Source organism: Melospiza melodia, chromosome 3 (assembly GCF_035770615.1).
Source record: "Melospiza melodia melodia isolate bMelMel2 chromosome 3, bMelMel2.pri, whole genome shotgun sequence".
NCBI classification, from domain to species: Eukaryota; Metazoa; Chordata; class Aves; order Passeriformes; family Passerellidae; genus Melospiza; species Melospiza melodia.
In genome coordinates, this window is record NC_086196.1 from 8,982,617 (window position 1) to 9,009,711 (window position 27,095).

The following is a 27,095-nucleotide window of genomic DNA, read 5'->3' on the forward strand; positions in this document are numbered from 1 at the left end:
TCTTCCTAAGCCTGTGGTATCTTTTTCCAATCATCTAGAAGAAAACAATGAAGAGACATTTTAATTATATGTGTTGTAATATTACATAAACTTCTGAATCTACATGACTCATTAGCCCATTGCTTACTTCTCAGAAACACTCTTGATTATGACAATCCTGCTTAAGATAAGTAATATAAATCCTATCAAAGGTTTACATTGGAACTTCAGCAAATAATTTAAAGAATACATGTACAAGAAGAAATCTTGAAATTTACTTGGAAATGTGACCCATTTTATTTTAACTGTAAAGCATTCATTATACAGTGCAAACAGTTCTTTGGTAAATTTACTGATTAAAATAACAACAATGACAACTTTGTTTTAGGTAACATTAAAAAAAGAAAATAAATATGTAAAATTTGCATCATATTACAGCAATATTCTCACAGTGGATACTGAGCAAATGGTCAGCTAGCCATTGGCCACTGTTTCAGAAATGTTGAAGTCAAGGCTGATTCTAAAGACACTGCAATAAAACTGAACTAGTACAATCCATGACTGATTACATTTTACACTGTGGATAAAGACCTTTTTTCCTGGTTTATAAACAATGGATGGTGAAAAATAACTCAATATTAGACTTGTTACATTTGTTTAAGCATATCCAGACTCCTAAGCCCATTTTATATACCAAATGAATAAACAGTGAACAACGAAGAAAACCTCCCACTTTGGAGGCTGGAGAAAAGGAACAATCAGCTATAAGGTACTATTTTATAATGTATAAAATGGAAACTCTCTTCTCCTATAAGCAGAAATCTTGAGAAATTTTACTTATTATAAAATTGAAAAGAAAGAATGCAAGTAACTAGCTGGATGTATTACTGCCTTATTTAACTGTTTTGACAGTTAAATTATATTTGGTTTAGCTATGCAACCCTTCCTCTTTGAGGAATTTCTGCTATAGGTCAATGGGAGCTCCATCTGAGTTGGAATTACAGGACGAGATGTGGTTTGGACTCTCAAGAAAAGTCAACAAAACACAGAGTATCAAAGGAACACAGGAATGGCAATCTTTAGGAACCATGTGATACTCAAATATGCTCGCCATCCAATTTCTAGAAGTATTAACAAAGAACATTACATAAATCAAAACATTGTATATAAAATCAATTAAAATATTCTTAAAAATATAAATTGCAATTCCATGTGTACCACACATCTTCAACACAGCACTCACATGTACATATTGATTCTACCATAGTATGAAACAAAGTTTCTGTAGTAAGCTTCAAAGTTACAACAAAGTTTGAATGTGTGTCATGGTAACAGTTTATCAAATTAGAAATTATTCATGTTAGTAATCAGAAAAATTATGTGCCAAAATATGATAGTGGATTTCATATTGCTGTGCTAGGTTAGTTATTAGACAGGTATTTGTTCTACCATGCAATAATTAAGTACTCAGTCTGCATAATCTGAAATACTTAACATACGAAGTTTTAATTTTGTGCAGATTTCTTTGATACCCCAATCACTGTCCCTTGAATTTCAACACTTAAGCTCAGAAGTCAGTGAACCATGTAACCAGTTTTGGTTCTTGTGAGTCCTGGCTTTGGACTAAAGGACAAGGCAATAATATCTAACAAATTAAGTATTCAGGGAAAGAATCAATTCTGAATAAACAGAATAAAAACTGTAAAATGAGGTATGATAGTTGTCCTTCACTCAATCTAATTCCTGGTCAAAAACACACAGTTTGCATCCTATAAAGTACACAACTTTGAAATGCTAGTGTAGACATATACTCTATGATGTTAAACATTGAAATGGGAGATGAAGTCCATTGAAGACCATTTTTAACACGAATGATAAAAATATTGAGGTAAATATATATATTCATTAGATGAAACTGGGAAAAAAAACAAACACCTTGTCAGAAAAAGTAGTCAATCCACAATTAATCATGTTGCTTGATTTTGATTTTTCCTTTTTTCAACAGTGCCACAATATAATCAGGAACATATGTCTATTGACAACATGCACAATGAATCAGTAGGAATCTTTGTATACAAAATGGCGTGTGACATCTTTTCACATTTTCAAAACAGGGCCATAAAATTACATGAGCTGATCTGAGATAAAGATAAGCATGCTTTCAAACTGACCTGGATGGTGATGTTACAAAATTTAAAATAAATGAAACAAACAAACAAAAAATTCATCAAGCAATTATAAATGTTTTGACAAAAGGATTCTGCTAATTTTTAAGATCAAATGCTACTCTGTCATGCATGTTTCCCTAGAATGAGGAACACTGTCAATTATATCTATAATACACATTCAGTTGCTTTTGCTTTCTTCCAATCACAGGTATTTATATTTCCTTACTAATTCTAGCTTTTATTGCTTTGAAAATTCGGTTAATTTTGCTCCTTAAATTAAGGAAAGGATGTTGAAAGGTGTCAAGTATCTTTCTTTATTTCCTTGCTGGTCCAGGCCCAGCAGGGGTAGTGTGATTTAACAGAATTTCCATGCATTGATGTTTGCAGAAACTGGTCTGGATATGGCATTGCTCAGGCACGGTGACCTCGTGTTTTCCTTTTCCTGGCATTTTACTAAATAACAGCAAAAAGTTAAGTATCAAGACAGACTGGTACTAGAAAGGGACATTTACTTAATGTTGCTAAGTAAAGATAGGAAACAAAGTGTTCATTTTAGAGTAAATCCTAAACCCAGTCATTTTGGGTACCTAAAACTACCCGACAGTGTTCTTTTAAAGTAGCACCAGTTCGAGTTTGTCTAACCTGAGAAGTATAACACACAATTAACTTTGACCTGTTTGCTATTTTCCCTTTTGTTAATTTTTGCATTGTGATTCACTTTCACGGGCAGAAAATAAAACGATACATTATGTTATACTGTTACAGCACCATTAGAATATTGTAAATCTCTATTTCTTGCTGTTGTTAGGACTGCAGTTACCTGTTTTTGCCATCAGCAGGCACTGATATGATTTGAGGAGTATGCACCCTAAATTCTTAAAAAGCAGAGTTATGGCTTCTTTTTATTAGTATTTTGTTGTAAGCAGACTGGACAGCAATCTCCTTCACCCTTCACAGGTGCTTCGCAGTCAGCGGGCGGGCACGATTCCACAAAACAGGTAATCTGACCACCCTGTGCCAGGGGAAAAGTGACAGCACAGAAACAAACTTAGCTACGTGTTCCAAACAGAAAATACATTTTTCATGTTATTGCAGAAAATAATCTCATCCCTTCCCTGTAAGAACCTGATTAATATGGAAACTGCACAGAGTCTGCTTCAGTATAACCTTGCATTGAGAAGGTGAAGGCACTCTCTGGATTAGCTCATTTTTTGATAAAGCAGCCTATATGCTTTTGTCCAACAATCAGGTGTGACTGGGGTCACAGAATGTTGTGACCTGGGGACTAAGCACTAACATATTTTTCTACTACCTTTTTAAAACTTTCTCTCTGATAGAAGAAAATTACAATCTAGCAATAAGTCAGATGAGCTTTTATTGATTTTTATGCATTTGGTTGGATTTTTTCCAAAGTGTTTCGCTTTGCAATTAAATTTACCCATGTAACTACGCATCCATGAAAACAGAAATATAATAGATAACAGCTGGATTGAAAAATAATGTCCAGGGCAGGGATGTCTGAATAATATAATTTTCTGCAAACAAAACCCTGAGAACCATAGAAAAATTTTGCAAGTATTACACAGAAATTATCAGGTACAAAACTGGAACTGCTGTTTTAGAAGCAAAATTATCATTTCTATCACTAAATTAATTTCCAAATACTTACTTTGCATTCACACACAGTACAAGGGTCCCTTTTCCAGGTTTCATTGCTGGAATATGATTTACCCTCTTCATCAGTGCAATCAGAATTACTGAGGCGTGATTCAAGTTTTTTTATCTTGAAAACATTAAAAAAAGTTAGCAACTGAATCAAAAAAAGTTTTTATTTGTGTAAAGTATTCTGTTTTTTCTCCTATGATACATGTTATATAATCCTTGTTGTACTTGCCTGGGTTTTTCTTCTCACTGCTTAGTTTTTATAATGCTAAAAGATTAGAAACAGGGAAAACATATGAAGATAATCTTTCAAAAGAAAGCTAACAGAAAATACATCTTTCCTACCATTGAAATACTCAGCTAGAGCATACAAAGAGAAAAATCTTCATGTTTAATCTACAAAAAGACAAATTTAAATTGTCAAAAATGTTTTGGAAAGGAAGGGAATTTTAATTTTTTTTTTTAAAGCACCTTAATTAAAAATGTTTACTTGAATTTTTAAATAACTTCTGTTTGGTGTACATTTTAAAAATGGGATTCCACTATGGCTGAATAGAGTTTACCTGCAAACATTGTAAAGTCTTCTCTAAGTGATCTAAAGCTTAAATCTGTTTATAGCTGTAGTCTGGCACATTACTTCTTCTGAAGTCTGCATTTTAATCATTGCTTTACAAAAATTGTACACATTTCAAATGGTAAAAAATATTTGATTAACACTAAAAACAAATTTTTAGAAGATTAATTCTGTGTTTAGTATACAGTGGTTACACAAGGCTTCAGGTTCAAAAGTCAAGAGGGTCCAGATGTAGAATATTTCAGTATGATTTCAAAAGAACAGAGAAATAAAGAATACCACACCATCTTCTGTGTTGGCTTTTGTTTGAGGTACTATGTGGTGGGTATTTTCTGCAGGGGATGTCTAAATATTAAAAAATGTAAGACAGATTATAGGAAAACATTATTAATTAAATCTAGAATCAGACATTATAGACTACAATAAATTCATTACTGCATCTTACCTGATTTCTGAGGCTTGAAATAGTTTTTTGCATTTCCAAAACAAATTCTTTGAAGTCATTCACTGCAGGTACATTTCTATTTTCATCAGATGTGGATGTTGCATTTCGAAAATATTTACTCTGTTTCACAGAACTGCAACAAATAAATGCAAAGTCTGGATATTCATCTAAATCCTTTTTATTTGGCTAGATCTTTTAGGACACTTAACAAAAATGTAGAAGAAAAGCAACCAACAAATGTAGGACTATGAACCACAACAGCTGGTGCTGAAGACAGACTGAGGACAGGTGAGCTCCAGATTACTGTCAACATCAACACCAACAGGGAATTTCTTATACTTAGAAAAATGATGTATTTCATGCAGGGATACGCAAAAAGTTGTCACCAGTGACGCTATACAGCATCACATTAAATTCACCCCTGATCTCCAACAGGAAAGCAGGCTAAAGTAAGGGAGTCTTAAATAGTGTTCCCTCCAATATGAAATTCACATTTCACATTCTGAACCATAGATTCTTCCTCTACAGGCTTGTACCAAAACATGTATTTTAAGAAATATGACTTTAAAAAGGAGAAAGTTGCATTTCATAAATAAATGAGAAGTACTTCTAGGTATGAATATTTTTTTAACTAACAATTGACATCAATACTGCTTATAGTACACAAAAACTAAAGTCTTTTGTCTGTAGTGTTTTGTCTTTCCAGCTGATATCTCATAACAGATATATAACACTAAATTGTGTTAATCAACTCAATCTGTTAATGAGAAAGAGTAACAAAGGAACTGTCTGTAACTAACAATATATTATCTGGTACCACTTGAATAAACAGGCATTCAAAAGTATGGATAACACTAATTTTTAAGTCTCTTATTACATTAAGATCCTTGAATCCATTTACTTTTTTAAGGATTCTTGAATCCATTAATAATTACAGGCATTACTATTTGGTTAGCATGTCATCTCCAGTGCTAAGGGATACCCAAAGAATGAACTGGCAAAGAAATTCTCATATATCAGCGCTCAGGATTTATAATCTTTCTGCATAAATTAAAGCAGCACTTCCTGGCAGGGGTTCAAGCTACTCAGTTTCCCATAGTTTTTAATCTAAATTAGAGAAAAAGAACTCTAAACAACATAACATGCCAAAGTTCAAGTAAACCAGCTGCTATTGTATAACAAAATATTTAATCTTCCCCACCTGTCCAAGTTATTGAAAATGAGAAGCTAAAAAAAAGGAGGAAAAAACCACAAATGCAATTTAAATACAACACTGAGCATGAGAACTCATGGGAATGTTCAGTGACTGAGGTTGCTCTAGCTTTATTTATGCTACAAATGAAATATTGTAAATCTACTATTTTGTAGTCCTAATTAGTAACTGGACTGAAACACAGGCAAACGAGCTGGTACTTAAATGTAAGGGGTTTTTTTTCCTTGCTTTCATTTTGACTTAATTTTACTCCTATTACAACTTTAGAATTATGGGACTACACACCCTTAAAAAGTCAATTGCTGTTTTGTAAATTTTTCTAGCAGTTCCTTTGCAAAGATGGACAAAACATCTTTCTTCAAGGATTACTTCAAAGGAACCTTCCTTTTCATATTATCTATAGACCAGCTTATCCATAGCTGCTGTCTTCTCTTGTCTAAAATCCTAACACCTAAAGGATCTTTTATTTTGGGACAGATTCCTCTCAGTTGAGTGGAACATAATCATAGTATTCCTTCAAGTACTATAACACCTCCAGAGTATTTGAAATTGCTGAAATTCATTTACCTCTCTATGTATCTGTCTAGATGCTTTTCTTGCCAGAGTGGGTACACTCTGCTAGATCATCATCACTGAAATAGAAAGCTTTGTTTGTTAAAAGAATGCATGCTGAATAGAAAGAGCTGTAATTCCGGTGTCTCAAATTTGTTCATCATGAAGGATCCTCACAAGAAATGGTCTGAGCAGAACTCATTTCATGTCACTAATTCGTAGGTAAGTTTTCATTCCCATGAAAGGGCAGGGATCTGTACAGCTGATAATTTGTGACTGAAACTGTGATTTAATTCCTTGCTATATTTTGACGATTCGGGAGTTATAAACAATATTATTAGCACTGCTGTTCTCCATTCCTGCTTGAAGTATTTTGGCCCCAGGAGAAATCCTTATCATTATCACAAATTTTTATGCAACTGAAATCACCACTTAGTATCCTCCTATTTCTACAGGAGAATCTAGAAGGTCCAAGTAGGAAATGAAATAATTTAATTAATTTAGTTACTGCAGGAACTGTAGGAATGTGGCATTTCATATCTCCAAATTACGCTTCATTAGTGACTTTTTTTCATGAAAACTGCAGGAAGAACAAGTACTATACTTGAGTTTTACACAAATTTGAGCTTGAAAAAAAACTGGTTTATTGTTAGTAGATATGCAGAAGTGTCAGAATAAAACACATTAATCATAAACTTGAGAAAGCAGGAACCGGAAAAAAAGTGGCATGTGCTCCTAAAGAAATTTTTCAGTTTCATTCCATTTTGAAAAAAAACTTTTTTTATAATTCTTTTTTAAAAAAAGGCCTCACCTTACTGATTTGGACATTTTCATTTTCTTCAGGGGCTTGTCCTCCTGAAAGCTGTAGTCAAGAGAACGTCTTCCCCGGAAGTGATACGAAAATGCATTAAACTGTCCTCTGGTTCTACAGTCTGAAAACAGACAAGAAATTACACATAAACAACAGCATATTTCAGCAGTTACAATATTAATATGGTTTGGCAGTGTTTTCTGTATTGGTAAAGGCAAGTCATACATTCAGTCTGATCCCTCTGGAACTGGTTGATGGCAGATGAATAAATCTCAGTGATAGAATATTTAAGCTAGTTAGATGCAGAGAATGTGATTACCCACAGACCAGCTTTTTAGTGTGAAACAAAGGAATAAATACAACTTTAACAAACCCATATAGTGCTACTTTATTCTTTTAACTTCTGAAATTTTCACTCTTTTGGCTTTTAATTATTTTCTGGGCAAACAGGGCAGCTACATAGGAAGAAAAACAATGACAGAAAAACTGCTTTGTGGGTACCTCATCTATCCCAGCCATTATTACTTGTTATTTCTGCCATCTGAAAGAGAATTTTCAATTTAATTCCAAATTTGCAGACATGCTTTATAGGTTGATGAGACTTATTTCCAAATCTGGGGAATCTGAATGTATCACCAGACCCTAAACTCCTTCCACAACAGAGCAAAAATCTCAAGCCTGAAAATGAGCTATGACAGAAATCTTCTCCTAAGATCTGAAGAGGAGATCTTGGCAGCATGAAGAATGTCTTTCTTCCAGTTCACTTTATTTAGCCTTTCAACCACAGTGAGTATTTGGAAAGAGTCCCATTTAAAACAGAAAAGCAAAACAAAATAAAACTGCAACAGCGCTTGATAGAGGAGACAATGAGAAAATAGAAGTTTTCTCATTTCTGTTCACAGAAGCTTTAAAGCTACAAGTTATAATGGGCCAAGCTGAGGCAGGAACAAACTACATGATCAACTGCTAGAAGCAGAGTCTGCTAAAACCAAAGGGAAAGTCTAAATAAAGGACGCCATAGGCATTTCTCAGCTAAGTCTGGTATTAGCAGAATTAGCCGTGAAAGCAACTGAACGTGGGAAGGAGTAATTTTCCATAACGTTTCTCTTAATTTGCACCAAAACAAATTAAATCAGGATCTCGGTAATATTTATAAAGTATTTTTCTGGAATTTAGATTGAATACCTGAAGTATTAACACAAATTACTGCAAAAGTTTCAAGTCTATAAACACTGCTTAAATGAGCAACTAGAGAAACAAATGGAAGGTTGCTCTGATTACAAAAAAATAGATATCTTGGACTACTCTTAATTGTTAGGAAAAACTTACATTTGTCTTAATGGCTTAATATCATTTAAGACATAAAAAAAGAAGAGGATTACTGACAAAAAAAAAATTCAGATCAAAACCAATATCTACAGATCATTCTTGAACACGTTATCCACAATTCCCCTTCCCTGTGCTTTCCTTGCTGTTAGTCCCATTCTTTAATAAATGCATTACTTTCCTCCTGTAACAACAGCACCCACTAAAGAACTACATGCTATTTGCTGCCAACATATTGTTCATTCTTCTCTGTGTTCTGCTGTTTCCCACATAACCTCCTTGCTGTCCACTCAGAAAGTAAACTCGTTCAGATGGGAACAGACCCATGTGTCTGTAAGAGGCTCGGCATGAAGGCATTTTTGAACACCCTTAGACACTTCTATATTTAGTATGGTGAGAAAAAGGATCACACTGAAAGGTTCCTGAAGAATGAACTAATTCTGGTCAGGGGAATTTTTTTCCTCAAAGCAATGTGCTGCTTAAAGTTTCCCTGAGTATCACAAAGTCTCCGGTTTCTCTTGAAAGCAATATGTGAAAAGTTTCTGCTATCCTCCTTTGTTTAGTAACTGCTATAGTCATCTTACATAATACAGATTTTTTGGGGTTTTTTTGTACAATAAGACAATGGCCCATTGTTTTTTTCATTCTTAGGTTGTTTCTTAGAAACAAAGGTCTGAAATCTTGGGAAGGTTTTATCACCTTAGACTGGTAAATATGAGAATCATGTTCAGTGGCAGCTTTAAGTACACAGATCTGACTTTCTGAGTTTTTCAAAACTCAAATATGCCAATGTGCCAAATTACCAGCTCATGCTGTTGGTTTCTCTTTCAGGTAAAACAGGGAGGAATGTCACTGCTGAGAGGTGCAGGACAAAATGCATCAGCTTTCAGACAGCCTAAATGAAGAAATTCCTTCTGTCTCCTTTTTTTTTTTTAAACTTTATTCTTAATAAAGAATATCTTAGCAGCAGCAGTAAATAAATTTTAAAAAAGCCTGAAATTCTGCTCCCCCCCCTCCCCAGCTTAACCAATATCTCCCCAGATTAGCTATACCCATTTAATTAGCTATATACCATTTAATTTTCTGCAGAAAAAGTGAATGTTTAAAAGTGACCTAAGAATTCTTTTTCTCTGTGGACAGTTTTATCTCCCAGAAGTTAGCTACTGTTACACTGCAAGTGTCAAGTTGATCCATTTACAGAATCACAAATAATCACAGAATAATTTATGTTGGAAAAGACCCCTGATATCTTCAGATCCAACTTTTGACCAAACACCCCCTTGTCAACTAGACCATGGCACTAAATACCATATTCAGTCATTTCCTGAAAAATTCCAGGGATGATGACCCTCCCACCACCTCCCTGGGCAGCCTGTTCCAATATATAAAACCCTTTCCATAAAGAAATTGGCATTTCTATTTGTATATGGCAGCCATGTCCATATATTTAGAAAATCCAGTTTCCCATGAGGTTTAAAAAATGCAACTATTACATAAATTGGATAATAAAAAGCCTGATGGAGAATTATAGTGCAATCTTAATTCTCTGTGAATCACTCCTCAAAATCTAGGCCATGGAGAATTAATCTAACAGTAGATTTAAACAAAACAACTTGAAAGACTGAGGAAATGTGAAGCAAAGCACATATATCTATTTGATATTAGTTTGATTCTCCAAGATTTATTGTAGTGAATTAGGTTGCTTTTACTGTAAGCATTTGTATTAAGAACTTGTAGACATGCCAGTGGGACCAGTAAAAGGGTGGAGAAACTAAAAATATCTGATGTAAAATGATTTTTTTGAGTAGATGTTTTCACAAAGCAGCTACTTAAAAATTGCACAACATAGGAAAGCAACTTTTCACACAAAATGAAGCCCTAACTCGAAACAGTTGCTTTTGTTATTGCCAAAATGGGCCACAACCCTTCACATTGGACAGTACATCTTCATTTCTTCTGTTGAATAAGACTTTCTAACAAAGGATAAATTGAACACCTCCAAAAATGTAATGTGGTGGTCTGAAATCCTACACTACTCTGCTCAGATCAGAACAGATGTCTTTTGTAAAAAGATTAGTTAAACATCTGAAAAGGAAAATGTATAGGAGGCAGAAGATGAAGTAACATCTGCATCAGTTGTCGTCTGCCAGCTGATATACTGGGGAATTTTAAGAATAAAGATGTTTTCTGTAGTTTATCTCAAAGCTCACAGACTGAGCTTCAAGATCATTCTATTACCACAACTAGAAGGTTCAAATGTTGGGAAAGCAAATGTCGAGTTTGATAATATATAGCTAATGATAAGACTAAAGATATTTAAAAACATATCACACTTTCATGATGTAAATAGGTCTTGGATGGTCTTCAGGTAGATAAAGGAGAAACATTAGGTTCTTGACACCAAACCAAAGCAAATCCAACCTCTCCAGTGGAAAAATTAAATAGGACTAGTTAGGGGATTTTGAAGATCAAAAATATGCAGCTTTTGGAATACAAATCAGTAAGAAAAAGTAATTTCAGACAGACTGAAAATCCGTGGAAATTTTTAAAATAAAGATCCTAGGAACTGTCCTGCTCACCAGACTGTGAAGTCAAGAGTGTCTCAGAAAGGCAGCAACAGTCCATAGAAAAGAAGGATATCCTTCAGCTGCCTAGATTTGTAGAAATCACTGAGACAGTTCAATTAGGATGCTTTCCCACCCATGTTGATCTTAGAGTCAATGAACACTGACATAAGGCGAGATTGCAGCCTGACTGTCCTCCAGAGACATCTCTTTATTGCCAGCAGTGGAACTTGGACAGATCTGGCAACTGAGTCAGGAGTTTGAATTTAAACACAATGATTGAGGCCTGTTGTTTTCCTGTTGCTCTTTGGAAGGGATGGCAACTACTGGCATGAAACTCCTGGTAGCAAAGACAAAGCAATGTCATAACTTGTCTCCTTATTTTATGTTTATGAATGGAGAATTGTATTTAATGGATCATAGATGCCTGAGAAAGATAAAATATTTTTGGTTTGGATGAAATACAAATAAAAATACTGATTCTCTCAGTAAAATTTGTAATCATACAAAAACACTGGGCTATATTAAATACTTCCACTCAAAGATAAAAAGGATGACGTCTTTATAATTATAGACCATGGAACTTAATTTTAGTAGCCTGGAATAGACTGAATTGTTACTAAGCTAACAGACACTATCTTTAAATGTAAATTTAAATGTACAAAGATAATTTGAACATAGAAAGCAAAGATATATGACCTGACCAAAGCATACAAGTTCTGGGTAAAGACAAAATCTTTTCAGACATAAATCACATCATTTTGGTATTTTGGGAGTTCTTGGTGAACAATATCCTTAGTCAAAAGAGAACTTCCAGTCTCACACAGAGATTTCTGTTAACATTTTAAAGAGTTATTTCCACTATAAAGCACAGAATTTAGTGCTTTGCCCAGTGCTGTTTAGTATTCTCGTTGAAGATTAAAGGACATAATGAGAAGTGCATAATAAGAGATTAATGTTGTCAGTAGAGAAGCAATAGACAGCATAATTGTTTCTCTGGTCTTAAAATACAAGAGTTCATAAACATAGGTCTAATATACAGAAAGCATTCAGATTAAGAATGTATCTTAACTCTTCTAATGAAATTCAATGGGATTAAAATGTTTGATCATAATTTGTATAAGGCTGTATTCCTGAATTAAACAAACAAAGAAAAAGAACAATATCTGACAGAGGAGATAGGCTGTTCACTAACTGAGAAATAGTTAAGAAAAATCTTTCCAAATCAGTTTACACTTATAAGGATGACTTGCATCTTATCTGAATCACTTCCTCCAGGGTCATTGTCCATTGTCCTCCTGGGTCCATGTGAAACCTCAAGGGTTTTGACATAAAACAAAAGGTTAAAAAAATTTCTTACTTCAGCTTACAAAAAAAAACTCCACAAAACAAAACCAAAAAGTGTGAAACTTTTAAAGATTTACATTTGAGTAATCATGAAAACCTACACTGATTACTTTAAAAAAAGAAAACAAATTCAAAGTACACTTCTTGCACTAGAGAGCCTGAAATAAAGCACCAAAAGTTTCTTGTTTGACATATTTAAAGCTCGAGTGTTCTTTGCACAAATAAAGAGCAGCAGCAAATCCAGCAATTACTCATCATCTCTGACAGGACAAAGAAAGATAGAAAGTGAAATAAGACGGAAGAAAACTTTTGCACTTCAGTGGAACTCCTACTTTTTGCCAGAATAAACTAGTAATTCTGTTGTATGATTTGCCAATTGAAATCTAAAGTCAATCTGTTCTTTTTATTATTATAAAGAGGAATAATTCTTTGCTTTATAAGAAGGAAATGCTATCATTATTCAAAAATCTACAATGCAGATTTTTATAACTAAGAAATTTTTCTATTCTTCATATGGAAAAGCATTTTGACTTTTAACAAAACAGGAAGGACAACAAAACCAGATGTGTTTTTAACCAGGCTGAAACAGCTGAACACATGGGTCACTTATGAAACACACATAAAGGGCAATGAGCAATCTTCTGTATGTGAGATTTAAACTTAGGATAATTTAAATTTTAAAATCATTAGAAGCATTTTAAATCTGGAGAGGGATTCAATTTTTTTTCCTTTTAAATAATGAACAATAATAAATTTAAATAAACAAACCCCCTTAATATATTCAACTCAAAATGCTGTTCCTGAGTGTATGCCCCACCTCAGAGAAACAGTGGCTACGGAAGGAAAGAAATTTTTTATATCAGCTACTTAAACTGGATTCCACAGAAAACGTCACCATCATTCATCCGTGCAAGAAAGCAGTTCAAGCCACGCATACTTCACTTTCTCTTCATTAACCCCTGCAAGGCTTCAGCAGTTCAGAAAAAGGGGATACAAATAGGAATTTTTTTTATAAAACAGTACTTATTTACCCTTACTTTTGCTGGACAGTTGTCTAACTGTGCTGCATCCAGTGGTATTCTCTGGTAGCGACTTTCTTAAATGAAAGTGCAAACTGGGTTGTTGAACACAAGAATACTCTAAAGACTTTCCAAAGATAACATCTGTTCTAAAGGGCTCAGTGATAATATAACATTTAGAGAATCAACACATAATTTCTCAGAACAGCTTTATCTGTTTTACAAATCAATATAAAATATGTATTTGTGAAACTGTCTGTCAAGCTTCATGAACCATGGCAAAGAGAACTTACCCTGAATTTGAAGAATGTGCTTTATTTATGTTAAAGCATTTAAAGAGTGATAATTGATTTTCTCCCAATGTTTCTGGCATATGCCAGGGAAATTTTGAAGAGATTCTGGAAGACTTTGTATTAAAATTACAATGTGTCAACAATGTCTAGCTTTTTAGAAACTATTATCATTAATTTGAGAATGGCAAACCTGTTTTTTAAACATTGTTTCAAAAAACCCAAGTAACTTACAAAAAAAAAAAAGCTGTAAAAATTAGAGTAAGGCTGAAGGATATTGTATATGGGGAATACTGTACAAGATCTTATTGAAATTGAAAGTATTTATTTCTGTTAGTTTCACACTGATAACTGACATTTTGAACAGTCTTCAAGGAAGAATTTCCTTAGAGAGTGATTATTTTAAAGACTTGTTAACTGGATAAGACAATACAGTAATCAGTTTAAAAGCTAAGTTATGCAGTAAATTTGAATAATAAATCTCTATCTACCTTTTTAATTATGAGTGATATCTGAGTTTGTTCTCATGGTACAGTCACATGACTGTAAATCCTTCCTCAGTATTTACTGTATCTGTAGCAGACTGAAGAGACATCCTCTATCAGTTTAACTTTTACCTTTTGCAATAAATTCTGAGCTGTATCGCAAAAGAACTTGTCATTGTGGACAATTATATTTTACCAAAAGAGTTAAATAGATAAGACACTAGTGGAAGATGATGACTTCTTTCAAAAATGAAATCCACCACTTCTTTACACATGCATGTCTTTCAACAGAATATTGAATATCCTACTCAGCAGTAGTAAACTCAAGAGAATCAGCAGTAGAAAAAATGAAGAACACAGATCTGGATACCTTTCATCAGCAAATCTACAAGGTATTAGTATTCAAATATATTAGGGAAATGATCAGATTCTAATAATATCAACCAATACTACCCTTATCCTCTGAAATAAGAGCAAGGCTCTTCATACTAGGAATTTGTTTGACAGCAATTTCTCAATAGTAAGAGTTCCCAAAATTCCTGAATATACTTTTACAGCCTGGGCATGCCATTTGAATTTTGTCCAAAGAAAAAGATAACAACATTGTCAAGGAGATCTCAAGAAAGAGAGGTCATTGTCCTCTGAAGCATTTTGTTGTTGATGCTACTGAAAATCATTCTGCACGATCCAGAAGATTCTCTTGGGAATGGATTCTAACTATGTAACAGTTGCAGAGAATTCTGATGTGACGATGGCTGAAGAGAGGCCACGCAGAAAATCTGTGAGATAGAAGCCAACAAACAGGCCACCAAGCAGTGTCCTGTGCTCCATGCAGCTAAACAAATCCTATTTTAGAAGAAAAAAAGCTTATTTTTCAGGAAAAAAAAATTACCCCATGCTCCTAACTTTTGAAGGAGATGGCAACGAACAAGAATATTTGTCCACAAAAGAAAAAACCAAGTAAACAATTATCTACACCTTGCAAAGCTCAAATCAATGTCATTTTTATGAAGTGGTTATTTAAGATAGAATATGGAATGATTTCCCACTTAACAGGGGCTATGTTTCAGATTAGAATTTGTAATATCTTAACAAAACCCCCAAAATAGTAAAATATCTTCTTAAAATAAAGTAGACACTTAACAAACTACATACACTTCACTGCCCCCAAATCCACCTCTATACAGACCTTCACAGCAATCTTGCCACATTCTGAGGTCCAGTTTAGGAATATCTTCACAGCTACTATATCCATGAGGGAATTCAGCCACCTTAAAGACATCATGTTGTACCCTGGTTATGTTGTCACCATTGTCACACAAAACTCTGGCAAGAGATGTCTGCTTGATCTGAGTGAGCTGAGCAGGCGTGAACACACCTGGGTTTTCATACCATAACCTGTAATCTCACAGAAAAGACAAGTCTGCTAGTGAAAAGAAACAAGTGGCAGTTTTTCAAAGATATTTCAATACTGTGTTCAGAATTAAATGAATTATCTCATAAATCCTGTTCTGAACATTCTATCAAGGGACTGATCCAAATGCAAAAATCTTGGTTCCTGGTGTCACTTCAGCACTAGCTGGTGTCATGCCGACACTCTGAAAGCGATGAAATCTTCAAGGAATTATTTGATTTCTCTTCTATTCTCATTTTGATGACTTGAGTATTTCTGGACATCTAAAATGCCACCAGACTATGAAGTTAAAGGTTCTTTTAAGTAAGAAACTTGAATGACCATAATTTCTTTCTTTAGGCAACCTTCTTATGGCCATGAAATCTTTTTGATGGAATTGCTGAGATTAGAAGAACAGTTTATCTATTTCTAGTTGACTATAAAGATAAGTGAGATGATTTAATTCACCAGTGATTTTTTTTTTTCTGTTAAACTTTTTTCATTACTATATTGATTCAGGGACTTTCTCATACATGCTCAGCTAATTAATTATATTCAAGAAGTAAACAGTATGGTTTCAAATAGTTCGTTTTTCATACATAAAGGGCTAAAAGCCTGTTATCAATAGCAAATATAAATAATACATTACCATAAAAAGAAAGCTTTAAATGGAAAAGAAAACTTCTTAAGTTACTGATTCTAACTGCTTACTGTTCAGACTGCTTGCATTGTAGTATGCATAGGGGTTATATATAGAAATACTGTTCCAACCTATGCTTAAGTAACAACCACAATTTCTTTGCCAATAAAATAACTCAATAACAATAAGAGAAGCATCATGCACTTTTTCAAAAAGGCAAGTGACTTAATACCTAGCAAAAGGAAACTCAACATATGCTGGCTGTTGTGTTTTTGGGGTCAGTATGACATTCACCACAAAAAGTAACAGAATTAATAAGGAATCATGGCTTCTAGCCATGTTTTAAACATGTATTCTTCATCTTTTCACATATATTTTAAAATCATAAATGAAGATAAAGTACAGTTTGTTTTGGAAACATGACATTGCAACTGTTATTAAGCATCCTTAAGTTAAAATTCATTTTGGTTTCCACGGTATTTTAATGTACCTGTCTCCATCCCGAATACGCCTGAACTGTGTGCTTAACAGACACATCAAAGTTGGCCCCAGTCGACTCCCTGGAACTAAGTCTTCCACCATCAGGGCAGGAAATAGGTCTATGTTCAGTGGGGAGCCATACAACCTATAAATTCAAAAATACAAATATTGAATAACAAATATTTTATATTAACAAAATAATCATTACATGGTGAAGCTAAGAGATACAAATAATTCACAGGAAAAATGTAGTGATAGTACTACATCTTTTGTGAACAAGCTGTGAGTGTATACACAAGAAATCCTGCAACACAGGTTGTACACACCAGGTGGGTCTGTGTGTCTAGCCTGCAATTTATTTTCTCCTAGCAGCTTTGTTCTGATTTCTTAGAAATGTCTTTTTTTTTATAGTTTGTCTTTCCTGTGCCTCTGTGCACTCTCTCTGTACACTCTTTTTATATTACTAAAGCTGAGACTAATTCTCTATCTTTAATTTTAAGCAAATAAGCTAGGGGTGGCAGGTTGATGTAGACTTTCAAACACTGAATCTCTAAAAGAAGAACTGATTACTGCTAGTGAAGGATGTCCACATGATAGTACAGTGGACAATACTGACAATTGTTTCACTGTACAGAATTAATGGAATTGAGCATCTAAATATTTGCATGAAGTTGGCATTTAATATGACCTTACACTGAAATAGCACTCATATTTAACAGCATTTACAAAGCTAGGCATTTCAAATTAATAATTTCATGAACACATGCAGTATGTATTACTGTATATATACTGTATATATTCCTACTGTTCATAGAGATGCAGAAGTAGAGAAATTATCTGAATGTGGAAATTGTTAACATCTATTTTCTGGTACTGATGGATGCTTCTTAAAAATCCCATTAAGTCTTAGCAAGTATCTTTTTCTAGATAAGACATTCAGATAAGGCTTTTGCATGCACATTTAGATAATTGACTTTTTCTTCACCTCAGGCTCACCTGCTAAGTTTCTCCCTGATTTCAGGATTCTTAATTTCATTTTTCAGATCTTCAAAAGTCTGAGCTGAAGAAAGATTACAGTAAACTCTAAAATCATGGTAGGGAGGAATTCCATGATCTCTGCCTCTCTGAATATTCATAGCTGCCAGATCTAAAGCCACAGTACGTGCCATGGAGAAGAGTCTTTCTGTTAATTCTGTATTGAGTAATTGTGAGGGGACACGCATCTTACCAGCAACACCAAAAAATCCCCTTAGAAGTGGATCAATGCCTCCTTCATTTACAATCCGAAATGGAGAGAAGAATGCCTTGTGAAGAGGTAGATGGCCTTGTGGAATAGGTTCAAAGTTTTCATCCAGTCGATACAGAAAAGGATTAATGAGTGTGTGACCAAACCTAAAAGCGGCAGTTGCAAACTCATTAGTTATGCCAGAATTAACACTGGGATCATAACCCTTATATTCGCCAAGCATCTTCATGCCTACCTCTCCAAAGATCTTAGGGAGCCAGTGGCTAAATGTTATGTGTTGCATTTCTGCACCCACAATTTTGCGTGTTTCATGATATATTGTGTCACCGTCCCAGTGAGGATTGAGTTTCAGTAGCTCTGTGGCAATTCTGTTGTGCTCTCTAAACCACAATGTGTGGATGCTGGTAAGACCCAACTGTTCGTTAGAGCGCTGATCACCAGCTAAAAAGCAGGGTATTGGGCTCTCATTCTCATCTCTCATACATTCTGTTGGTGGGCCAGTGGCAAATGGAAGAAGGGGCTTGCCAGACCTCTGTACAATGCCCTGCCTCAGAAGACCCCTTTGACTTGCCAAGTCTCTGATTTCTAGTGCTTCATGGTCCGAACTGCCGTACACATTGGACGCATCAATGTACGAAGTCAGCTGGTTGATCTGTTCTCGCGGGTACACAGAATTCATCAGGAGAGATGTCATGCCGCTTCCACAAACTGGGCTGGAGCGTACGAAAAACATGCAGCGCGCGCCATTTCTAACTCTGGGATCGTTTGGTGGTATCATGATTGAAAAGCACGGAGGATCATTTGTACAAACAGAACTGCAATGCTGACCGTCTGAAAACCTGGCCTCACTCAGCGCAGCCACGGTGAGGTCAAGGTCATGGTCAAGAAACTGACCCCACTGCATGAGCATGTGAGTGTACTGGTCGTCAGGAGTTATGGTTTCTGTGCCGATCAGAGTAGTTGAAACCAAGCGAGGCATTGGGAGGGGGTAGCCATTGGAGAGTCGTCTGGGTTCAATTCCCCGAGGCAAATTAAATCCATTATCATACACTGACTTTAACAGACGTTCAAAAGCTGTCAGAGAAGCGCCCCACATGGGGTGCTGAAGGTTGTTGCATGTTCCATCGTGTGTCCTGTACTTCTGGTGGAAGCACATATCAGAGCAGTTGTTCACGCGTCGATGGGCTGTACAGCCTGAGAGATTGGCTATCAGATTCAAGTACTGTGGGGATACAAGGTCATTATAGTGATAACCTGAAAGAGAAAACAGAGAAAGAAAACTTTCAGAGAATTCATAGACTCATAGTCCCCCCACAGATCATGAATGTATTTGAAATGCTATTTTGTTTTTTATTTTATTTACATTTCCCACCAGATTAAACGTCCCTATTTTTAGATAAGGATAGCAATAATCATATATGCATATGTGAGTATTAGGCCATTTGAACAACTTCACAACCACTATGTCAGGAGGAAACTTTCTAAAATGCCAATTCAAGTGCAACTTTTACAAAATGATCACAAGAGGAGCTCACTACTTATTTGGTCACTTAGGAAAGCAGAGATATTTTCAGAAAGAAAAGCCTCATATTGAGACAAGTAGAACATTTTTCTCATATTACTAAAAGCATTTTAAAAATGTCAGCAACACTTAAATGCACTTCAAGACTTTAGCTTTTGAGGCTTGCTTATTCACTGAGCAATACTATTTTGTTTTGCTTTATTACAGTGAAAGTTGCAGATTTTAAGAAAAAAATCAATGAAAAAGTAAAATACCACCAGCAACAGAGCTAAATGTGGAATGATCTCTAGGAAAAATGTTGTGGAGTAACTCATATTCACATTATCCTGGACGAGTTTCTATACAAAAGTAGTGTTTGTGTAGCATTTGGCACAGATTCCCTCTGCAATCCACACCATTCACCTCTGGGACTAAAACATATTTATCATTTTCCTGTATTTTTTTCTCAGTTCACAGAAAAATAATACCGACAAAATATATATACTGTAATTCATTGGAGTTATGTTTTTAGAACCTCTAACTAAGGTTATGTACTGCATGATCTCTGTTGTGGTATGATGGCATGTGGAAGGACTGAAGACCATAAGGTCTTCAGGTCCCAGTACCGTGTTGGCTGACTGCAAATAGTAGAAAAGTCAGCCTGTGCCTTGTCCTTGCTGCCAACTAGGAATCATTGTAAAAGTGATTTTTACTTAGTAACATTTGAATTTAATTTCGGGGGGGGAAATTCTGGCTACATCTACATTATCAACTTGTGTGGATCAAGAGAAATGTCTCAGTAAAGTAAAATTTTTGCTGCTGAGTAAGCATACCTACTGTATCCAGTAGGCTTTCTTGAGAAAATCTTTACTTTGTGCACCTACACTGAATGTGGGCCTGGGCCTGATTTTTCGTTAAAGTTGAAAAGAATTCACATTGTTCAAGACCCTATCACAAATCATGCCAAGGGAAGTAAGGGGGAACAACTTCAAAAAGGAGCCGCTAGTCCAAAGCAAAAGGCACACCATGAGTGACTAATGGATATAGAGCGTGGATGAACAAGGTTCCAGCATCCAGGAAAAAGTCCAGGAGGTGGAGTATTTGGCAGCGTAGATGTACATTTCACTAACTAGAAACCATCATACACCACCAAGGATCTTGATTTGGAAAGCTTGCAGTCAGGAATAAAACCAAACAAACAGTATAAAGGCAAAAAGAAAGAAGGAAATGAGTGAGTGTAGAGGGGTACTGTGCTCCCACAGGCTTCAGGAGTTCCCAGCATGATGGCAAGCACTCAAAAATATGAACTGAATGCAGTTTTGCAAGGGGTCGGTATCGGTCAATTGCACACAGTTGGGAAATGTTACTTTTAGTCCTGAGCTCAGTCCCAGTGTGCCTGCAAAGACAATGGTCTTCATCTAAATTCAACACATAAACATGTGCTAGGCACAACTGGCTCTCTGCCAAATTCCACGATGCAGGGCAATTGCAAACAAACTACCTAAAGCCCAGCCTTGTCTTTGCCTTGAAAGGGACTGGGTTGCTCAACTCAAGGTTGCTCAGCCAGGGAAGCTGTTTTCTCAGCCTCAGGCTATGAGTACTCCATGTGGCTTGCAAGTCAAAGCAAAGATATCAGAGATTTAGTGCTTGCATTAGGCAAAGCTAACATGCTCGTGTAGACATACAGAAACTATTTTATGGAATATTCCATACTAGGAAAAAAGAAAAACAAACCACAGAGCTAAAATTTTAAGTGCCACTGGGTAATGCAGCAAAATACACACTTTGAGGATAGAATTGATAGATAGCATATTAACATATCCTGGCTACTGGGGCAGTTTAACTCTAGAACTGCGCCCAGAAAACTTATCTTCTTTATAATAACACTGCTGCTTAAATTATCATCATTCATTATGGAGTTGTTTGCTTATGATAATTATTCATTCAAATAAACATTTGTGGTTATCCTGATTGCCACCCCCATTTCTGAAATCAAGTTGCGAGCAAAACTCGACTGTGAACCTTTCGGATGGAATGACCTTCAGTACAAATTTAAAATAAAAGGCTCAGGTTCTCTCTTTAGAAGTTCAAGTGGGATGTAATGTCTTATGATGGATTAGATTTTGGCTTTCTGATGCCAGTTGCTAATCCTTAATTACCTCTCACATTATAGGCACTAGCTTTGCCTCTACTCTCTAAATGGCTGGGTGCTGGGCATTTCCAGTGCTTAGAAGCTGCCTAGCTCAATTCACATATTAACTTTTTTGTTTTGAAGCAAGAAAGATGTTTCATAGAGTCATAGAAATATTGATTATAAATGACCTCTTATCCAGACCAAGTTCCTGCTAGAAGTAGAGCTGTTTCCAGCACTAGATACCTGTATAACTGGTCCAGCAAGCTTGAAAAACTGAGAAGTCTGAGACTCCTCCACCTTTCTGGATTAGTTGTTTCAGTGCTGCACTGGTCTCCTGGAGAGAAACTGTTTCCTAACATCTAACCTGAGCTTCCATTAATGGCCATTCCCCTTGTTACACAGTCTGGCACTGTGAAGGAGAATTTGGCTACATAGTCTTTCCTTAGGATATTCAAAGGTTTTGCAAAAAAAATAAATCTCTGACTAGCAAACGGTCACGTTTCTCAACTGTTCTCAGTACTAAAGTGCTAAATAACACCTTTCATTTGGCTCTGTATTTCAAAATAAAATGAAATAAGGATAAAAATTGCTATTAAAAATTGGAGTATTGGCCAATTTAAATGAAAACAGATTTATTTTATTATTCAAGTTTCTCTAAAAGCCAGGTTTCTTTGGATACTGTAGGTCTGAAAAGTAAGATCTGGTTGCAAAGAGAATTTCCAGTATCACCGAAAGTTGCCTACTTTTGTTTTTATTAACTAATATCCATAGGCTTTAATACCAGTTTTTGGTAAACTTTAGGTGTTTCACTATTATGAATCCTAGTCAATCCGTTCTCACACATCACATTTTATATATTGCTGGTACTGTATATTTATAGCATATATATTCAATATTCTTGCATATGCATCTAATCAGAGAACCAAACCAAACAGGGTGGCTCTTATTATACATCAGCCTTCAAAGAATTTTGAGTAAGGTTTTGTGGTAAACAATTCATCAAGAATTATCTACTCAGCTCTAATAATGAGTAACAAGCTGCTTTCACTAGCAAATGTGACAGTACACCACAAAGCTTGTTGCTTTGGTCTTATAAATACTTGATAGTTCATGGTCAGTGCTAAAGTTTTCAGAAGTTACAACAAATACTCAATTATAAACATCAAAAAGAATATAATGAGTAAAAGTATTTCCTCTAGATTGTCAGTGTAGTTTTTGGCTCTGTCTCAAGTCTCAAAAGCTCTCCTAAAACTCTATCATTATTTCCAAATGCCTCAATCCTATGTTTCAAGCCTATCCACACATATATCTACACACATTAGCTGTATGTACTCCAGCTGGACTTCATGAGTTTGACTGGAATCCAATACCTAAAAGGCAGAAATTAAACATCACACTTTTTTTTGCTAGTTATAAAAAGCAACAAGAACTGTGTTTCTCATTACATCATGTCAGTGTTAAACAAAGCAATTAGCTTAGTTTGACACTCATTTACAAAGTAGCAAATAATTCTTTGAATACTACTGTGGTACATGCAGAAACCTTGGTTTGCAAGGTATACAAATCCTTCTTGTTATGTCATATTTTCTCCTTGCCAAGGCACGCTGATATTAAAAGGTTTTTCTTAAAGAAACAGGAACAAAACACTACTTATTTTTATCACACAACAGAAAAGTCTGTTCTGCTATGAGCAATGATCCTAATAAATAAACACACAGAGAATTAACAAACAGGATACATTATGCACTTCCATTATGCACTTATACTAAGTTCAGCCAGCAGAAGAATCAGAATCTGAAATTTTTCCTAATAGGTCAGTATGAGAAAAAACACTCCACTCAGAGAGCTGAGAGTTATATAGTGAACAATGTGTAAACCAAGGATGGAATTTGGTAAAGATTCGCAAAGTCAAATACTTCACTGATTTCAATGTAATGGTTCTGCAGTTGGGACCAAACCTCAGCAAATTAATGTCTCCTGAAGTATAATGACTTAAAAAGGCAAATACATGTCAAAACAGCAAAAAAAGGAAAGAATACTGACTTGTTCCATTCAGGTCAACCATTAGACCATCTTGTACATGATCTTGAATAAGCTGTAAGGTCCTTTCAAATATTTCCCCAGCTCTTGCTTGCTCAACAGTGTATGGGTCCCTTGGGTATCGAAATAAGGCTAGCAAATCATTTGGAGAACGAGGACGACTGATAGATAATTTGGAAAGAAATAGTAAGTGTACACAGGAGTTACAAAACAACAACACTACATAAATCATATAAATGTTCAGCAACATGATTAGTACATACCTTGGTTACTCATCTCAAAATGGAAGGCAAACCAAGAAGAAAAAAATTCAATAAAATAATAAAAAATTCAATATTTAGTAGTAATTAAATGTTTAGTAACATTTTATTATACATTATCTCAGCAGAAGAACTGCTGCAGTGAACAGAGATCTGAGCAGGAGTGTATGAACAATAAGAATCCTTACATGTTAAACTGTTAGTATTCTCAGAAACAACCAGACACTAACAATGCCTTTTAAGTGACAAAATGGTTTCTTGTTTAATAAATCTCCCATTATTTCTAGTATATACAAAATTAATTCTGACTTCTCAATAAAAAAATAAAAAAGGAGATACCTGTCAAACAGATGTGTACGTGTTGAATTTATTGCTCTGTCAACAGTTGCAATTGCTTCCACAATTGACGTTTGTACAAAAGGATCTCCATTTCGGCTGACATTAGGAACTAGAGAAAAAGGAATTCACATATTATTGCAAAAATGGCCACACACAAAAAGATACTTTCATAAAACAGTCTAGACACGACATCATTTCAGTTCTACAAAGTAAACCTTAAGTCTTAGTTCATCCAAATATAAAATTCTTAACCATTTTGGAATGCTATCAAGGCATATTAAAGTAGAAAAAAATTAATTTAAAACAGAAGTTAACCTAAGCTTAAAAGTCATCTAGCTTATAACTCAAAACCAAGATAAAGATAAATGCATACAGTGTTTACCCATCCCTTAATTAGACCTACAATTTCAAATGCAGGTGTCCAAATCAAAAATTAATTATTAAGGGTTTTTTTCTGGTGTTGGTATCAAAAGCCTGATCTATAACCACTGAAATCAATGCAGATTTCCCCTTTGATTTCAGCTAGTTCTGAATTTGTATTGAATTCAATGTAAGAACTTAAAGAGCCTACAGGAATGTGCTGCAAGTGTTACATAATGAGCATAATTTACATCATTGAATGAACATAAATTAACATTATTCTTCTCCTGGTCTCAGTATAATAAGCAACGCAGAATTATTTTAGAGGGCAGTAAATGCTTTTTTAATTTAAATCACTACTTGTTTTGCTACTTTACAATTATCTATTTACAATTTTTTGTTTCCTATTTTACAATTATCAATTTACTTTACAATTATCTTTTTAATACTAGATTAAACCTCACATGCTTAAATGCTATTTAACAACCATATACAACACTGGAAACTCAATAACGCTTAGGCCTTTTTATACAGTGCTTTGTTGCAGCTGGATGTTTGTACAAACTACGTAGGACTAATACCCTTCCTTTCAGTGTAAACTAAGAACTACCAGATCCAGGGGCAACAGCTAACAATTTCCAGAGTGTGTTTAGATTGGATAAGTCACACAGGAAGAAGGGTAAAGCAGGGAAAAAGTCCAAAGCAAATATACTGGTATAAAATCAGCAGATGTACAAAATCATCTGACATAAAAACTGTTGTTTATAAGCTTTGCATTATTTCTTTTTTTTTCCCTATGCAACTTTTCATTATTCCTTCCTAAGTGGCAGCTTAAATTGTCTCTACATGAGTTTCATAGTCTAGACCCACTTAATCAAACTTAACCATCTATACCATCAAATAAAACAGTCCCTGGAACTCTATAGCTGCAGATGAAGCCCCTTTCTGTGCCCTGAGGCCAGTCTCAGGCTTTTGACAATATATTCCCAGCATCCAAAATCAGCTGACCTTTTCCACACTGCCTGAGGGCAGTAGTCCCTGATCCATCCTAATTACCAGCTGTACTTGCTTCACAGCTTCATTTTCAATAGCAACCATACAGAAACACTATCAGATAAGCGACTTATTTTAGGAAAAAATGGCATTTACAGATTTAAATCTTAAGTTTCAGTTGTTTCACCATGTTTGTGTGCCTTGAATGATGTAAACAATGCAAAACTGCAGTCTTTAGAAATCCAGTGGCTGGTTACCCTCCTCAGTGCTGTCTACATTAGATGTAAACTTGGTGTTTCCTTGCAGGGCTATCTTTCTGATTAATGGTATATGTGGGAAGAATCATAAACCTTGGTTAGATGTTAACTTTTCTGTACTTGATTTTTGTTTAGATTATTTATTGCTAGCAGTTCTTTTTTTAGACTGATAAACGTTAGAAGTTAAAGCTCCTTGTAAGAGTCTCCCACAATACTTTTTTTTTTATTTGGGCAGGGAGGGGGAATGACTCTTATAAAACAATGGAAAAGGACAGAAGAAAATGGCTCAAGGAAAGAATCTTTAAAATATTATCCAACACAGTCAGCAAAACCTGTTCACAGCTTCTATACACTTGCCTTTATTTGGTCTCAATCTTAGGAAAGTCTTTTGATTTAGAAACATTCATAAAAGAATGTTTAAAAGAAATGATGGCAAGCAAGGTTTTAGTATTTTCTGGCTATGCCATTATAAATACAATCTACACAGCAATTAACCAGTACTTAAAATCTGTCACTTGTCCTCCTTGATCCTCTTACAGCACCAGCTTTTAAAGCAGCCACAGCAAAACAGCATCTCATATCCCACTAGTTTGAAGGAGAAATTTCATTTATGGCTTCAGATGGAATGCAGATTAATTAAGTGTAGTTTCACAAAATTTAGGTTTATTTGTTCTACAGTTTAAAAGAAATTACCCATATTACAATTATGTACTGCAAATCTGCTAATAAGTAGTTTTGTAGTTTGCTGATTTCAGCAGATGAGAAGGATCAATTTACACCTGCACTAAGTGAATAAAATTCATTTCCACTGGGGTTTTATTTCATCTCATTGTTTCATTTTTCAGCACTCTTAGTGACTTGAGAACTAGCTAATCTTTCCTAAACAAAAATGGGTTTTTGCTATGCATCTCCAGAGTAGCCAAATGAACTGATTTTCATAGACTTCCTTTCCCATGTAGATGGAAACTTTTTACTGAATGATTCCCAGCCCTACAATTTTTCTCTCATGAATAATCT

At 35.0% G+C, this 27,095-nt stretch overlaps 1 protein-coding gene across 1 annotated transcript in view; it reads right to left on the minus strand.

Annotated features, from left to right (window-relative positions):
- Window positions 1-244: 244 nt before the first annotated feature.
- The window catches only part of PXDN (peroxidasin), an 81,593-nt gene continuing 54,742 nt past the window's right edge, over window positions 245-27,095 (minus strand). The window contains exons 15-23 of the mRNA XM_063150772.1: window positions 24,469-24,577; window positions 23,873-24,030; window positions 17,945-19,448; window positions 16,959-17,093; window positions 15,625-15,833; window positions 7,405-7,525; window positions 4,829-4,961; window positions 3,817-3,930; window positions 245-3,159 (exon numbers count right to left, since the gene is read on the minus strand). Of these exons, the coding sequence (XP_063006842.1) occupies window positions 3,037-3,159; window positions 3,817-3,930; window positions 4,829-4,961; window positions 7,405-7,525; window positions 15,625-15,833; window positions 16,959-17,093; window positions 17,945-19,448; window positions 23,873-24,030; window positions 24,469-24,577 (2,606 nt within the window). The 3' untranslated portion in view covers window positions 245-3,036. The remainder of the gene's footprint in view (window positions 3,160-3,816; window positions 3,931-4,828; window positions 4,962-7,404; window positions 7,526-15,624; window positions 15,834-16,958; window positions 17,094-17,944; window positions 19,449-23,872; window positions 24,031-24,468; window positions 24,578-27,095) is intronic.